The sequence below is a fragment of the Rattus norvegicus genome, chromosome 11 (genome assembly GCF_036323735.1).
Source record: "Rattus norvegicus strain BN/NHsdMcwi chromosome 11, GRCr8, whole genome shotgun sequence".
NCBI classification, from domain to species: Eukaryota; Metazoa; Chordata; class Mammalia; order Rodentia; family Muridae; genus Rattus; species Rattus norvegicus.
This window is the reverse complement of record NC_086029.1, coordinates 92838681-92855693: the sequence shown is the minus strand read 5'-3', so window position 1 is coordinate 92855693 and position 17013 is coordinate 92838681. Positions and strand designations below refer to the sequence as shown.

Genomic DNA, 17013 nt, shown 5'->3' with positions numbered 1-17013 from the left:
CCCGAAAAACACTTCCAGCCCAGCCTCTCCTAGGCAGTCTTTCTTTAGATATGCTAATACCATCTTAGGTGACATCAAGTGCCACTCTTGACTGCTTTCAACCTGAAAGGAACAGACATCTGCTGAGACGCATTCTGCAGGAACTGGAGCTCATCTATGGTGCGACTTTATGAAGCCGACTCTCGGTTCTGCTACTGGCACCTACATCAAGTCGTGTGCGCCCACTCAACCCTGCCTGACGCCTTCCCATCACTCTCTCTTTCATAACCCTTCTCTTGAATCTTATTCTCTGGATCCGGTGACCTCTTTACGGCTCTCGTGCTTTTTGGATTTCATTACTGTAAAACGACGCTTCGCCCGTTTCTGAAACACTGTCTCCATCGCTGGCTCTAATGGGCCTGTGAGCTCATTAGCGTTGAAGCCCTCTGTTTTGGTGCTGAGTCAATAGCCCAGCATCAGGCACACCTGGATCCAGACTGGAGCCCTATTGCTGACTAGCTAGATGCCTGGGGGGAAGAGAGGAGGGTGGGGAGAGGGGAGTTACTTGATTTTGCTAGGTCTTCTTCGTCTGCTCTAAAATGGACATAATGTCGTTAATAGTCAAGAACACGCTCGGCGTAGTCAGTTTAGTCTGTCACAAAGCAGTCGCTGAACCTCTATGAACAATCACCTCTGTGTCCCAGTGCTCCTGGGACTCTGTTGTCCTTCTCCCTTGAAGAATCTATCTCAGATCGCTTTGACAGATACTTCAGCATACTCCCGAAGTGACGATTTCCAGGCTAAATCCTTCATCCTCCTCTTCAGCAGTAGAGAAATCTCGAGTGTTATCAGCCGTATCTAAGAACAACCTGACGAATACCGGTTTTGTCTTTCAGCCCCTTGTCCTGCACCCCCTGGCCCCTCCAGAGGTCTACTCTGAAGATGTTTCTTCTCTCCTCATCCCAGACTCTGGCAGTTTATCCTCAGGAGTTGACTCCCAACTCTGGTAGGCTTCAGGGCCAACCCCCATCTCACTCCCTCTCCATGCATCCAGGTGTAAAGGAAAGAAGCCTACACGTTGTTCTCAATAACCTTCCCATTCCTTCCCTCACCCCATCCACCCACACCCATATCTGTCACCTCAAACACATCTCAAATTTGCCACCTATAACCATCTCTAGTTTCTTCTTCCTTCTAAATAAATGTCTCCTTTCAAAGACCTTCACACGGTTGGCTCTCTCCCATCTCCCTTCTGTAGCTAAGCCATGTCTTTTCTCTCCCCATTCTCAAAACACTTCTTAGAAACATTCACTCGTTCATTCATTCAACTCAATATCATCCTTACCCAGGACAAGGTTAGCTAACACATTAAAAGTTCCAGTTTATTCCTCAAAAAAACTAGCCATTATCCAAACACTAATTATGCAAAAATGCACCCATGAGTATACGTTTGACATGTCTTCTGTAAGCATGAACATATTTTTAATTTTTCTATTTTATATGATTATGAACGTCACAGTTTTAATATCCATCATGTATACTGAATTTGCCTAATTGTTCTGGGCTCTCTGCTTTCTCAGCTGCAATAAACAAACCAATGGTGCCCTCGTCTATACCACATGTGACTGTCAAGGAATGACAGTAACAGACACAGCAGGGATCGCGCCCTCAGACTCCATTTAAAGAGTGGGATTCAGCTGTCTTCATGTTGTACTCCATTTCTGTGACATCTCACAAAGAGAAAATATGTAAGATATATACAACAGATTAAAAGAATGTTGCCAGAAAAATAAGGTTCTCAAATAAGCCAATTCTACTCAGGTAAAAAAAAAATGTATTTTGGTAAAGAGGTGGTAGGAATTGATACCCGACCAAGTTAGGAGACAGAAATAGCACACCTGGCGGCTTCGAGTGCCACAGCTGCTCCTGAATGAGACCCTTGAACCACTGCCAGCACAGGAAGCACGGAGCAGGAGCAGGAGCCTGGCACAGGCGAGGAAGAACGGGTGAAGGTCTGAGGACATGATGAAAGTCTCAGCCAGCAAAGTTCTTGCCATGCAAGGGAGAAGACCCAAGCTCAGATCTGCAGACCACACATAAAAGCCAAGCGCGGACGCCTGCAGCTGCAGCCTTAGTCCTCCTACCGTGAGACAGACCAGCTAGTCTGCAGATGCCTAAGTCTCTGACCCAAACAAGGTGGAAAGTGAAAGACAGGGACTCCCACACACCTTCACTTACACACTAACACACACATATGTATAGACATAAGCATTGCGTATATACACAGCGACACCACACATACATAATCACACATCCACACATATGTACACACACAAAGACAGTACACACACAGTACCACACACATATGAGCACACACTATGCACATATACATTCACACACATATGGACACTGCACACACATACATATATATATACATATACGCATATGTAAACCTGCACTACACACATACCATCACTCACACACAAACACACACAAACAAATGCACAGACATTACATACATGTATGTGCACACAGATCACACACTACCAACACGCCAATATCAGTACACCTGATTTGGCAATCCTTCCCTAACTTTAGATTATTTAAAATCAGTCCCTGGTCTCTTAGAGAAGAAAACAGTAAGCATCCTGAAACCAATCAGTTATCTGAACTCAATCTAATTCCTCTTATCTTTTTTTAAAGAGGATTTCGCATCAACAGAGCACAGATCAAGAGGCAGCAGCCAAATCCCTGTGTTTGTGGGACTGCAGCAGTGTGGATGGCCATGTTCTCATTTACCCAGACGGACATAAACAACCCGAGATGGAAGACGGTGCGTTTAGACAACTAGGCTTCTGCAGAACGGTCTCTGCAAGTGTTCCTTCCATTAGCTTCAGGGGAGGTCCACTAGCCACCAGCAGGCTTCCGACTCTGTGGCCTTCTCCTGCTGACATTACACTTTATCAGTAACTAGAGCGAGGGGGGGGGGCGGTACTTACTACACATACAGGGACACGAATGCAGAAAGAATGGCATACCCATCAAAATGTACAAAGCTTATGCGCACCCAGTAAGAGAGCCAAGACTTAGACTCACAGTGACTTCGAAAAACGGACCCATTCTCCTCCAATAAGGGGTAACGGGAAGAGGTCCCTAAGGGGCCAGTGCTTAAGCCGTGATCAATTGCCTCAGTTTTTAAAGCTTAGTAGCTTTAGCCAACAGCAGGCTCAGTTTGAGGGGGCAGCGGGAAGCTTGGTGTGATGAGGTACAGGCAGGGTTAAGGCAGAGCAGCGCCTCAAAGATGGCAGGCGGCGGCGTCTTGGTCCTCTGGCCAGCCCAGAACTCAGGGACTTCTCACCTACCCCCAACACATGTGTTCAGAACAAATCAACTCAGATGGTTAGGTACATGGGTGCTATCCTGTACAAGGAAGGACAGAGGGAAATGGTGGCTCAGAAACAGGACAAAACAACAACCACAGTGAAAAATGGGGGCCATCTCTATTCAGTCATCCAATGCACATCAAGTTCAAACCTGTTTTGGAAAACCTACTTCCATCAAGAATAGCGGGTTGTCCAGAGGGAGAACGGCCCGTATGCAAGAAATCCTTAGTATATTTAAATATGCATTCCCAAAGAGTTGAGGCAGCCATAATTTGGCTGAAAAATTAGACTGCTGCTGTATAAGATTCGGTCAGAAGAGACAGCAAGATGGTTTTGTGAGTCGAAGGCATCTGCCCCACAAGCCTGGCAACCTGAGTTAGATTCCCTCAGTGACACAAAGTTGTCCTGTGATCTCACACAAGAGTCATGGCTCCTATGCACGTGCACGCACTCTCGCACCCACCCACGAACACACTCGATTTCATAGGGTACACGTAAGCACAGAGGAAAGGATGTAGTAAGTTTGGGGTTATCTCCTTGTAAGGAAGACACTGTGAGAATTGATTAGATGCAAGCATTCCGGAGTCAACTCTAGCATGAAAGGAAAGACAGAAAGGCAATGGCTGGGGCCATCTCCACATCCCACAGTAAGCACAGGACTTCTGCAGGAGGCGGGCTCCCATTAAATCCACCCGCCTTGTGTGCTTTAGCCCCCATCAATTTCCTACTCTGAAGCCACACTTTCAGTGAGAAGCAAGAACATTCTGTTTGGCCATCAGCAGAGGGAACAACAAAACCAATGTTCGTTCTCCATGTACCTTGAATTTATAAGGAAAACGCGAGGATTTTCCTATCCCTTAATTTATTAATTCAACTAAGACATTCAAAGATTCTCAATTAAAAGGAAATAAAGATTTACTACGTATTACATCTCTCCTTGTAAACCATTTCCTCCTCAGTAACAGAAAAAAAAAAAAAGTTTGACTGATGATCACTTGGAAAGCGTACCTTATGCACTCCAAAAGCCCTCCTAATCTAAGATTATGTGGAAACGGACTTTAGAATGTTTCTAAAAAGAAATGATTCAGCACTCAGATTAAACTAAATGCCACGAAGTAATCAAATTGTGGAATTCTGATTAAATGGCTACTTAAGTTTAATCTATTTAAAACTCTCAGGAGAAATACGAAGGGCCTAGGACTAGACTAGTCCTGGCTTGGCTCAAACGCTGTAACTGGGTGTCTAGCTTAGAGTTCGCTCTTCAAACTGTTCCTTTTAACTTCTTGGAAGCCATTCTTCAGACTTTGGTTCTTTCTCAGTTTGAATACGGTAAATAAATAGAAATTGCTAGGACTTCGGGTTCTTTCTGTTCAACAGCAGCAGAAAGAAAAGGCAAGAAAGTGAAAGGGGCATGTCTGTGCCCACCCACACCGCTGAAAAGGCTGCCCCGCTGGCGCGCCTTCGCCTTGGCGGCTCTACCACCTCTAAGCAAGTATATAAAAGAAAGACACAGAAAGCCAGACCCAGGCTCCCGTGGGTAGGAAGGTCCCCTTTTGTGACTACAGCCAGGCTCCCCCGGGATTTCCTCCCGTCGTCCGGGCAGCGCCGGGCCGCAGGCGGACGATCGCAGGCCGACGCGGCTCCACTTACAGTGACACCATCCCAGGTGACAGCACCAGTGCAGCTTGAAGCACTTGCCGTGGCTGTGCGTGGCACAGATGGACAGCCCGTCGCACGGCTGGAAGTCCGGTCTACGGGCGGCGCAGCTCCGCGCCAGGGCCTGCGCCTCGTCCACTTTCTCGCTCTTCCAGCCGCGCTCGGGCGCCGTGGCCGCACTCATCTCTGCCGGTGACGAGAGGGGCCCGGAGCCCGGGATAGAGCGGAGGCGCGGGGCGGGCAGGGCGCGGGCAGGCTGAGAGCTGGAGGCGCGGCGAGCACCCGCTGGCCGAGGAGCCGCCCGGGGAGGGAGCAGCGACCGGGCCCGGCCTGCCGCCTCCCCGCGCCCTGGTCGCTTCTGCGCCCTGCTCCCTCCTCCCTTCTTTCTCCTCTCCTCTCCTCCCTCCTCTCCGCTCCCTCCTCCCGTCTCTCTCTCTTTCGTCCTCCCTGCTCCCTCCTCCCCACTCGGGCCGCCACGCCTGCACGCGCACGCGCACACTTAGACCGCCGCGCCCCTCTGCGAGCCCATCCCCTCCCGGTGGCGCTGCACGCGTCGCCTCTGCCCCCTGCCAGTCGGTCCCACACGCCCCTGGATGCCGAGGGAGGGCGGCGAGGACAGTCAGTACACGTCCCTCATGCCCTCGGCTACAGCCCGGCCTTCTGCAACCTTTAGGCACCGGGTCTAGCCTCACTCCTGGCACTCCCTCCCCGTCGCGCCTTGGCGTCCTGCGGGGCATACACTCGCCCCGTGGTCCTGGAGCGACTGGGTGGTAGCCCGCGGTGACCTGAGGCTTCGCGGGTTCTTCCCCAGCGCCAGCCGACCGGGTCTAGTCCTGGTTGCGGGGCGCTGGGCAGCCAGGGTGGGTGGATGTGTTAGGTTTCTGTCTTGATACGAGTGTGGGGTGTGAGGATGCACTGAGTGGTTTGTAATGTCCATGTAGCCATAGACGTTACACGCCAGTCGTGCAGTCGTGGGGTGTGGGGGGGGGCGGACGCCCCAGTGTGTGAGCCTGATTAACTGCATCGGTTGAACACGGGTATGTGTGTGGCAGTATGGTGGGCTGGAATGGCGTAGTGAGTTTATGCATGGACTATATGTGTGGAGTTGACACGGACGTGGGTACACAGACTGCCATGTGGCTCAGCCTGACCAATGGGTGTGGCTGCCAAGGCTGCAGCTCTCCCTCCCACCTCCCCCCAGTCAGCTCCTTAGTCTTCCCTGCTGGCCACAACTTGCTTCAAATAGGTTTTCCATCCCAGGCTGAACCAGAGAAGAGAAAAGGAATCTTTCCTCCCGGAGCAGTGCGGGGAATTGGCTTCCCCTACGGCCGGTACCCAGTCTAAAACCCGAAAGGAGGGAACGCCCTCCCTCTGCTTCCTTGCCGAATGCTGCTCTGGGCCCAGGAAAATGCCTGTAATTGCAGGGGTCGGGAACAGAACCCCTCAGCACAAATGCTGGGCTGGAACTGTGCTTTCCTAAGGCCTCCTTTCCCTCACTTTACACTCTTCTGTTTGGCAATGAGATCTATCCTGGTCTTAAACGAAATTCATCCTCAAACTCTGAAAATTCTTTGCTGCCATAAGCAATCTTTCCTAATTTTCCCTTTTATTTAACCTTGGCTTAGGAAGAGAAATCTAATTTGCATATGTCTGACTCTGTGAAATCTTCACGCGTCAGGGATTGAGGGAAACTCAGAGGGCAAAGGCTGTTTTCAAACAACTGTCCCTTTTAAGTGACAAATTCTGGCTTCCCGCTAACCTAACATTGAAACCGAGGTAAACACAAAGTGTCTTGCTTTACCTGCCTTCCAGGTGTCTGCCTGCTGAAGTCCCAGAGCAGCTCGCTGCTGACTCCGATAGCATCCGTCCCGCAGCCTTGCCGTAGGTATGTCCACCTCAGAGTAACTTCAGCAAAACCAAAGGAACGGACACCACAGTACGGCCATTTTATCAAATGCGGTTTTTCCTACATTTTATTACTTTGTGTGTATAGATGTTTCCCCTGCGTGTATGTTTGTGCTCCAGCTGTAAGCAGCGCCCTCCAGGGCCTAAGAATACACCAGATTCTCTGGGACTAGAGAACATACCGTCGTTTGTCAGCTGCCATTCAGATGCTGGGAACCGAACCCAGGTCCTCTAGGAGAGCAGCCAGTGCTCTTAACCACTGAGCCATTTCTCCAGCCCGGCCAACCAAATTTTTTTTCATTAATTTATTTTTATTTTATGTGCATTGGTGTTTTGCCTACATGCCTGTCTGTGAGGGTGTCGGATCTCATAGCTACAGACAGTTAGGAGCTGCACGTCCATGCTGGGAATTGAACTCAGGTCTTAACAGCTGAGTCGCTTTCTCCACATCCGTTCTAATCTATCTTTCTCCTCCAACCTATAAACTCCCTGTAATGCCAGTCATATCACATACACAAATAACCCCACTTGCTTTTAGTACAGACAGAACTGCATGGATCCGACGAATTAGGAAGCATACTGATACAGTGTTTGTTGTTTGTTTGTTTGTAGTAGATGATCCAAAGATCTAAGATGCCAGGCATTCAATGACCAAAGACCACCCTTGACAGTGACTGGGGTTCATGTGTGAGTGGCTGGGCATTTAGTTTCCGTCACTCTGTGCTTATTTGTCTATTATTAATGTAAGCTGTCTCTGCGCAGCAACCCTGAGACACTTACAAACCGAGTCTTTACAAAACAGGTTTTGGTTACTTAACCAAACCAAGCAACCATGCATCATGGTTATAAATAAGCTCCCAGCAGTCTGTCTGCTGCTTGTATCGAAGCAATCACGGGGCAGCCATGGGGCAGCCGTGTCCAAATGCAGTGCAGCTAAACTGGGAGGCGCCCGAGAGGAAGGAAGGGAGGGATCCGTGCAGAAAGGCCATTAGCACAGTGTGGGCTCATCACCTGCTCCTGTGTCGAGGTAAGAACAGCGTCTCTAGCTCAGAAGCTGTCCCCCTCCCTGTGCCACTTGCTCCTCTACCTTACCCACTGCACATGCTCAGTATTAGTCCCTGGCCTGGTTGGCTTTCTCCCACTTTAATAAAACACCAGCCAGAAGCAACTGGGTTTACTGTATCTCAAGCTTCTGTGTCACAGAAGGAAGTCATGACAGGAGCTGAAACACCACCCAGGAGTAGCATCTGACCTGGCTTGTTCATCTGGTTTCTTCTACAATCCAGGACCACTTTCCCCAGAGGGCCCTACCCACTTCGTTCATCGATAAGAAAATGCTCCCGCACGCAGCCTTGCAGATAAACCAGTCTGATGGACGGTCTGATGGACAGTCTGATGGAGGCCTTATCTCTGTGGAGGACCCTCTTCCTGAAGGATGGATGACCTGAGCTTGTATCAAGTTGACAGAAACTGAACAGCACAGACCTTTCTCTTATAGCAGCTCGAAGGTTTCCAACCACAGGCCATCCTCCTCCGAGCCTCCTTCTAGGCTGCTGTGAAGAGATTGCTCTCTAACGACGGTTCAAAATGAATCTCCTCCGGAGCCTCCAGGGCCCTGCTGACCGGATTTATTTATTGCTTTATCTCTGCAAGTGTGCCATTCCTTTCTTCCTGACCTTGTACCACCTCCCCATTCTGTTCCGTTGCCTTGATTGCTTGACTCTGGTCAGATCTTTGTCAAGTTTAGTTACTGCCTGAAGTCTTTATCTAGTTCACTATCTGTCGCCATCATCGTCATCGTCATCATCATCGTCATCGTCGTTGTCACCCGCATCATCGCCGTCACCATCGTCATCATCAGGACTGGAGGTTGAACCTAAGGTCTCAGTTATGCTAGACAAGTGCTCACCATACAGCCCTGCTTGTACCTTCCATTTGGAGACAGGCTGTCTCTAAAGGCCAAGGCAGCCCCTCAGGCTTACAGATCCTCCTGATTTAGCCTCCAAAGTAGCTGGGAGTACAGAACTGTGTCACTGTGCCCAGCTTCCTCAGCAAAGTCATAACTTTCTGTCCCTATAGGTGGCCCCCTCTGGCAGTTGAGTAGGTGGTATTTATTCCCAGCACCTGGCATTGGATTGGATTGGATGGGGGAGGCACACGACGAACACATCAAAATGTTCATGACTATGTTGGAGAGGTTGCTCATGGGTAGATGTAGAGAGAGCTGAATTTGATCCCCAAAACAAGCACACGTATCCTCTCCCCCATCCCCTCACACACACACACACACAGATGGCCGAGTATTCAGAGTGTATGGAAAGACAAAACATCTGATTTTTAGATTTCCAATCCCCAGAATGAGCACATCCTTTGAAGCCGGTTGAGATCTTGTGGTATCTTGTCCTAAGAGACTCCACATGGTATAAAAACAGTGGTTTTGCAAGCTGTCCCTTGGCCCCACGAGCGGCTCATTGTACAAGCAAGTTGTAACTCCATTTTGAGGGAGGAGGATGATTCTGCACCGGGTAAGCAAGTGTATTTATCAGGGTGAGTCGGGACTGTGAGACCACATGGGTTATGGCAACTTGAATGGGAATGGCCCCATAGGCTTGTATATTTGAGTGTTTGATTCCCAGTTGGTGGACTATTTAGGAAGGATTAAAAGGTGTGGCCTTGTTGGAGTGGGTGTTGGAGAAGGTGCTCTATTGGGGGTGGGTTTGTTTGTTTGTTTTGAGTGTTATGTGTTGTGTTGTGTTATTTTGGTTTTTTTTTTAAGGCTTTAAAAGTCCACACCAGGGGTTGGGCATTTGGCTCAGTCCTAGCAAGCGCAAGGCCCTGGGTTTGATCCCCAGCTCCGAAAAAAAAAAAAAAAAAGAATAGAAAAAAAAAAAAAAGTCCACACCAGGATCAGTCTCAAACTCTCAATTTCAGGTCAAATGGAGCTCTCAGCTACTGCTCCAGCACCATGCTCCCAATCATAATGATTATGGATTATGGATTTTTTTTAAAGATTTATTTATTGTATGCATGTGAGTACACTGTCACTATCTTCAGACACACCAGAAGAGGGCATCAGATCCCATTACAGATGGTTGTGAGCCACCATGTGGCTGCTGGGAATTGAACTCAGGACCTCTGGGAGAGCAGTCAGTGCTCTTAACCACTGAGCCAAATGATTATAGATTAACACTCCATGGTGGTTTGAATAAGAATGGCCCCCATAGGCTCATAGACTTAAATAAGTATTCAATTCATCTGGCAATGAATGGCACTATTTGAAAGGATTAGGGGGTATGGCCTTGTTGAAGGAAGCATGTCACTAAGGATGGGCTTTGAGGTTTCAAAACCCAAGCCAGGCTCGATGGCTCTCTCTTCCTGCTGTCTAAAGATCCAGATGTAAAACTCTCAGCTACTTGTCCAGCAAGATGTCTATCCGCATGCCACCATGCTTCTTGCCATAGTGGTGATGGACTGGATCTCTCTGAACTGTAAGCCAGCACTAATTAAATGCTTTCTTTTATATAAGAGTTACCTTGATCATGGTGTCCATTTACGGATGCAGAACACTCTAAGACACTCTCTAAAACTGTACACAAGTCCCCCAACTAAATACTTTTCTCTGATAAGCTGCCTTGGTCCTGGTGTCTATTCACAGCAAGGGAAGAGTCGCTAAGAGGAGCATATTAAAATCATACCAGGAAAACTAGGCCCAAGAATTGTTCAGGCCAGACTGAGGAAGAGTCCAACTCCTTCACACAGACCTCAGAGATGGAGAGAGCCACCCATGAGGTATCATCTCTCAAATGCTCTAGGAGCTTCGGCCTGGCTGACGAGCTTACTTAAATTGCCAAGCAGTCCCATCCCCCTGTTCTCCCCTCACCCTGGTTCATCTGCCTGGCTGTACCAGCCATCATTTGTCTGGCCTTGCATTCCACTCGCCTGCATCCCTACTCTGCCTTGCAGATCCTCCATCGGTAGCCAGCTGGGTTAGTCTCTGTTTGTTCTGTCAATACAGGTCATATTTTCATTGCCACCAGGCGTCGGGACATTGGGGCTTCTGAAACAGTTTGAATGATGCTTCTTAGTCACCCTGAAACCTACATAGGTGGATGATGATGGTGGTGGTGGTGGTGATGATGATGGTATGATGGACAGACAGACAGATTTTGCTGTGCAATATATGAAGTATGGTCTGAAAGTTAATATTATTGCTTAAACTCAGAATAAAGGGCTGGAGAGATGGCTCAGCGGTTAAGAGCACCGACTGCTCTTCCAGAGGTCCTGAGTTCAATTCCCAGCAACCACATGGTGGCTCACAACCATCTGTAAAGAGATCCGATGCCCTCTTCTGGTGTGTCTGACGGCAGCTACAGTGTACTTATATATAATAAATGAATAAATCTTAAAAAAAAAAAAAGTCAGGGGGTTGGGGATTTAGCTCAGTGGTAGAGCGCTTGCCTAGGAAGCGCAAGGCCCTGGGTTCGGTCCCCAGCTCCGAAAAAAAGAACAAAAAAAAAAAAAAAAAGTCAGAATAAAAGCTCCTGAGCTCTCCTCAGAAGGACTGTCAAGGAAAGCAGAAATATCTGGCAATTTGCTGCCAATGAAACTGTCATACCTTGTAAACTTGTTATTCAGTAAATTCTGACATCGAGGACAGACACAAACATTTTTTTTTTCTTTTTTGTCTACTTTTCTGGTATCATGCACTCACAACAAAACCTCGATTTAAAACCTGACAGCAGGCCTTACTTGAATGTCTTGCCTCTGTAGGCGTGCAGGCTGAAACACTTATAGACCCAGAGAGATCTTTCAGATGTTGCAATAATGACAGATTCTTAAGAGTCTCTCGGGTCCCTCCCTAACCTTTTGATGGGGCATCACAAAATCCCACAAAAAGACACCATTGTGACACCAGTCAGACCCCAGCCAGTCCAAAATAGCAATCTTTTGTATATCTAAGGAGTGAGAGTAGTTGATGTTGGTGGGTCGCCTCTGTGACTTTTGAAGCTCACCATTCTGTTCTATAGCTGCTCTCCAAAAGAGACTCAGAAGGGTTGAGCTAATTTGTCAACTAGAGATGTATTTTACCTTTGAAGTTGGGGGGGTGTTAAGCCTCTAGGTAAGTCTGAATATTAAAGGGGCAGACAAAAAGAAATACCATTTAGATACTAAACAAGCTGGCACCCTGTGGGCATCCGTCAACACCCTGTGAAGTCATGCTCATCTGGACGGAGAATTCCCCGTGTGTCTCCTGTGAGGTGAAGGGATGCTGACAGTAGCAGGATGTGGGTCCATATGATACAGCCTCCCCTGTGCTCTGTCTTCTGCAAGCACTGACCTCTCATAATCTAGAATAAAAACGTGTTTCTGTCTTGTCTTAGTGGCGAGATAACACAGATGGTCTGTGTTTCCTGTTTTAAAAGTCGTTCTCTTCACAATTGGTAATTAGAATAATTTGGCTTTGGGGCCAGAGAGGTGGGTCAGAGGTGATGAGGTAGTTGCTCTTGCAGAGAGGCAGAGTTCCAATCCCCTTCACCCACAGCTGGGTGGTTCTCATCTGCCTGTAACTCCAGCTGGGGAGGACCTGCTGCCCTCTTCTGGTCTCTGTGGACAGCACATGCATGTGCTCAGGCACAGACAGAAACACATAAATAGAAATAAGATGAACCTTTGAGACACAAAACTGAACAATCAAGCCTTAACCAGCTCATTTCAGGGAGCACTGGGAGGTTTCAGTGTCAGTAAAGAACAGGTTAGAATACAGTGACCGACTCATGATTATAAGTGAGGCAACTGGTGAGGGCAACAGACCACAGACAGCACTCTACCCACACCCAGGGCACCAAGCACTCAGGCAGCGCTCAGGTACACACAATGCTTGCTAGCTGCCTTGCTGTGTACTGTGTACATTGCCTTCTAAGTAGAAACTTTCCTCCTATAAGGAGAAGGGAGGCCCCACAGTTCCAAGACTCACAAGGTCTTACAACTGCTGTGAAGGAAACTCTCCAGTCAGCTCAGCTGTCTACACAGTGTTCAGGGAGTTCCAGGGAGGCAGCCTTTTGTGAGCTGGCACTCCTTCCGGGGTGGGCTTCTAATGCTCTTGTAGGTTACTCCCTCACCCATGCTTTAGTAAGTATCCCCAAGAAACTTGCTGGCTCACTACGAAAGACTTCCACAGAATCCTTTCTCTAGTTGGTCCCAGGTGCCCTATCTGGGGTGAGCAGATGTTCATGTCTCCTGAGGAAAAGTCACACAGCATCCTGTTTGCTGGAGAGAATCTGAAAGTGCTACCTAGGATACAAAAGGTAACAGCTTATAAGGGTTTAAACTAAGCACAACAGAATGGTGTAGAAGGGTAGGTCTGCTCAGAGCCATCAAAATACATTTCCCAGCAAGAATGCACTGGCTGGACACAGGCCATGGAGAGGGCAGAACACACTGAGCATCAAGCAAGCCCTGGGCCAGCTCTGCGATCTCCTCGAAAGAAATATGGGTCAAATGGGCAACTTCAAAACAGAGGTGGGAGCATTTCCAAGATGAGGTTGCAAAGAATGAGGCGTGTGCAGGCCTCTTATCAACCGCACCGTTGGAAGCAGTCTGGTGGAAACAAAGTATCCTGAGCACATCTCGCCCTTCCTTTCGGCTGAAACAATGGTTCCCCCAAGAAATCTGATTTCCCCAGGAACTTTCCACTGAGAAATAGAAAACACTGAAGCCAGACAATTTCACAGTTCAGACGACTTTGCAGGAGAGACTGGAGCTGAGACACTAACGGGTATATGATGAGACAAAGGGACACTATGACTAAGACTGCCTACCTCTGGATTTCTATTTAATACCAAACCTCATGCCAAGACCTTGAAGTTGACGTAGAGAGTCACTGGGCCTCTAGCTGCTCTTTCCTCCTGAGGAGTTCATTTTTTACATCCCGTTCTGTCTCTACTCAGAAACTAGGCTATGGACCATTTGCTATCTATCCTGGGTGTGAGGTACTTTCACAACTCATCTGCCTGTCTGAGTTGCTCTGGCGCTGCACCTCGAGGTGGTAGCAGTAGGGGGCTAGGTAAAGCCTCAGGAGGGAGTTGTGCTTCTTTAAGTGGAAGTCTGGAGAGAAAGGGGGGGGCTTATCTTTGTCCTTTTTTCTCGGCACTTGTACTCAGAGCCTTTTTACATGGTAAAAAAGTCCACTGCGAGTCTGCACATAAATTCAGTCATAAATTGAGTAAGAGGTTATAACAGAGAACGGGACATACATACACACTAGGAGAAAACATCTGGCTTAACCTTCCCCATTTGTTTTAGCTTGCAAGGTCATGTGAAGTTTAAGACTGTAACTAAGCCGTCCTTGAAGTTTTGTTTAGACAAACCCAGTCGATATCTTATCTCCTGTTTCTGAACCTGGGGTCCTGCCATGTATATCTTCTTTATGACCTTCGGTTAGTGGTTTCTGTAACCCTTGGAATGTGCCCTAAGTTTCAGAAGTCTGCTGTTGTCTCCAAAGCAGTCAAGCAGTCCTGTTATAAAAGGGACGTGAACGGCTCTATCTGGGCTGCCATTTTGAACAATGCTAGATGTTTCCGCAGAATAAATTCTTTGTATTTGCATATTATGAGTCTGGGGTCTTCCTTCAGTGATTTTCAGACCCTTACACTATGCATTCCCAACACTGAATAAATCTCCTTTCTCTGGGTCCCAATGTTACTTCTCGGTTTAGCTGGCTTATTTAAGATGGATGGCCAAGCCTAACCTGTCAGATCTACCGGGCTCCAGGCTTTGACCCTAACAGTTCTGGGTCTGTTATGATTGACCCTATGGCTGGCAAGGACCAAAGTCTGACAATAAATACTGAAGCTTACAGTTTTGACCACTTGACTCAGACCAAGGCACAGTCCTGGCAGCCTTATGGGACCCCTCTCACCAAGAAAGCTGTCCCTAGATTCCTACCCCGCAGAACACTGGGAGACAATAAATTTATGTTGTGTTAACCAAGTAAATTGTGAAGAAGCTTGTTGCATCTCAATGGCCGACTAATGGAGGACAGTTGTTAGGGTTAGGTATGCATTTTATATGCTAATGTATTGGAGAACCCCAGGACCCCTTAATTGGGGCAAGGCCAGAATGAGGAAATTGCTAATCCAAGGAGCCTGAATGGGAGGGGACAGTGGTAATCCTGAGGAGATGAAACCAACAAGATTTGAGGTGATTTGGTTCTAGGGAGCAGAAGTGTTAAATAGACAAGGGCAGTCAGGAAACAAAGGAGCACCAGACCCACCACAGCTGTGGCTCTCTGAACGAGACCTCTCTGAACGAGACCTGGTCAGGACTGAGCTCGACATCATTCAATCTGAGTGAAAAGAGGAATAAAAGGAGGACAAGGGTGCTCCTAGGGGCGGAGGTACTTATTACAGACTTAAGGGAGAAAACAGGCAGAGGCAGGGACATCCGGGAGAGTCCAGAGTGGACATGACCTACAGAATCAGGCCACGTGAGGAGAGGGGGCAGAGTAGGGGTAGAGCCAGGAGACCAAGAGGCCAAAAGGCCAAAGGGATCAAAACTGGGCCAGCATAACCAAAAAGGCTGGATTGTATAGGGAAGAAGAGCTGGAAGGGACTGGGGGATGCTGGGAGTTTGTGTTGATCTGTTCATGGGAACCTCAGTTTGTTGTTTGTTCCTGGCTTGAGACTGAACAACACCCATATTGGCAGTTAGTGCTACTGGGAGTGGGGAGTTATTTTCCTTTGTGGCATGACCAGTGGTGACTGCTCTTGTAAATAACCCCCCTCACTGCCCCACCCCATTACTCTTGTTTATGCGAGCAATTCAAATTCAACTCAGTACATATATCATGAAAGTAAGTGTTCTTGAGAAGAACAGGGGTTTGCTACGTCTCGGGAACTAGGGAAAAATAGCGGAGGCGCCTATTAACATATCAAAGCGCTGGCTAGCGCTCCCTTCAGTCCAAGTGGTTCCTCCCAGGTCTCCAAATATCGCTTGGTGCCTGTGGCTCCTCCCAGCTCTCTCTGCAGTCTCTCAAAATCTGGGGTTCCTCCCAACTCTCCTCACCCTGAATGGCTCCCTCCTAAAGCTGGGCTTCTGCTTCCTTTTCCCCAGCCTGATTTCCTGTGTAACTTAACCATTTTGTTTTTGTCCGTCCTTGGTCTCTTGGTTAGGGCTGTGTTGTGGTATTGAAAATCAGGAGCAACCACTGAAATGTTGCAAAGGAAAAAAAAAAATTTTACAGCCAGGCCAAACTTGACGGTTTTCTTTGACGTAGGAAAGAGAAACAGCAAGGAAACATTTTTTTTTTTTACATTTTTTTTATAGCAAGTGAACAGGTGATTACACAAAGTGGAATTTTGCAGCTATTTTTATGATCATGGGAAAAGTACTTGTTGTGGATTTATAGTCAGACAGTTCTCCCAAACGAATCATGAAACAATGGGGACAATTTATGATGTGTAAATCACAAGATGATAGAGAAAGAACAAGTCAAAAAACCAAGTTGACCTTTAGCTTGGAACATAAATAGAGAAAAAAACACCATAAGGAAGAACATAGAAATAAATCACATTCTAACATTAGGTTTAACTAAGAAAAGGAAGAAAAAATGGAGAAGCTACCCCTTGGCAGGCTCTCTCTGTTGGTCAGCAGCTCCGTTCTTGCTCTCCCTCCCCCTCTCCTCTCATGACCCTGTTCAGTCTGCCTGCCGTGCTGAGCCTGGGCTCTCTCTGCCTGCTTTCTCCCTTACGTCTACAATAAAAACCTTCTCCATACTTTAGGGGTCATGGTCTCCTCCTTTTATTTCATTATCTCCTTCAGTTTAGAGGGAATGTGAGGAAGACAAGGGAGAGTAATGCAGGTAAATATGATCACAATATGTTGTGTACATGTATAAAATTGTCAATGTACATTTAAATATTTAATTGGCTAAGCCTAATTAGACCATTCGGATATATCTTAAGTTTGAGTCTGAGATGGAGAACAAATCTGGCGGTGGGTAAACATGAAGCAGCGCATAAAGAGGGTGGGAATTAAACAAAGGAGGCGTCATCCAGTGGAGTAACAATGTAGCAAGTCTGGCGGGGGCTGG

The 17013-nt window shown here is 47.7% G+C and overlaps 1 protein-coding gene and 1 long non-coding RNA gene across 4 annotated transcripts in view; one reads left to right on the top strand and one right to left on the bottom strand.

Moving 5' to 3' along the window:
- C11h3orf70 (similar to human chromosome 3 open reading frame 70) overlaps positions 1-5367 on the bottom strand; it is a 50282-nt gene extending 44915 nt beyond the window's left edge. The window contains exon 1 of the mRNA NM_001398864.1: positions 5013-5367. Within this exon, the coding sequence (NP_001385793.1) occupies positions 5013-5202 (190 nt within the window). The 5' untranslated portion in view covers positions 5203-5367. The remainder of the gene's footprint in view (positions 1-5012) is intronic.
- A 115-nt stretch (positions 5368-5482) lies between these two features.
- LOC108352384 (uncharacterized) lies at positions 5483-12319 on the top strand. Of its 3 annotated transcripts, none has more exons than XR_001840582.3 (3): positions 5483-5878; positions 6831-6903; positions 8210-12319. It is a non-coding gene; the product is annotated as an uncharacterized LOC108352384 (long non-coding RNA). The 3 variants fall into 3 exon arrangements; XR_005491478.2 differs by having other exon boundaries at positions 5483-6432; XR_010056198.1 differs by having other exon boundaries at positions 5483-6903.
- The last annotated feature ends 4694 nt before the right edge of the window (positions 12320-17013 follow it).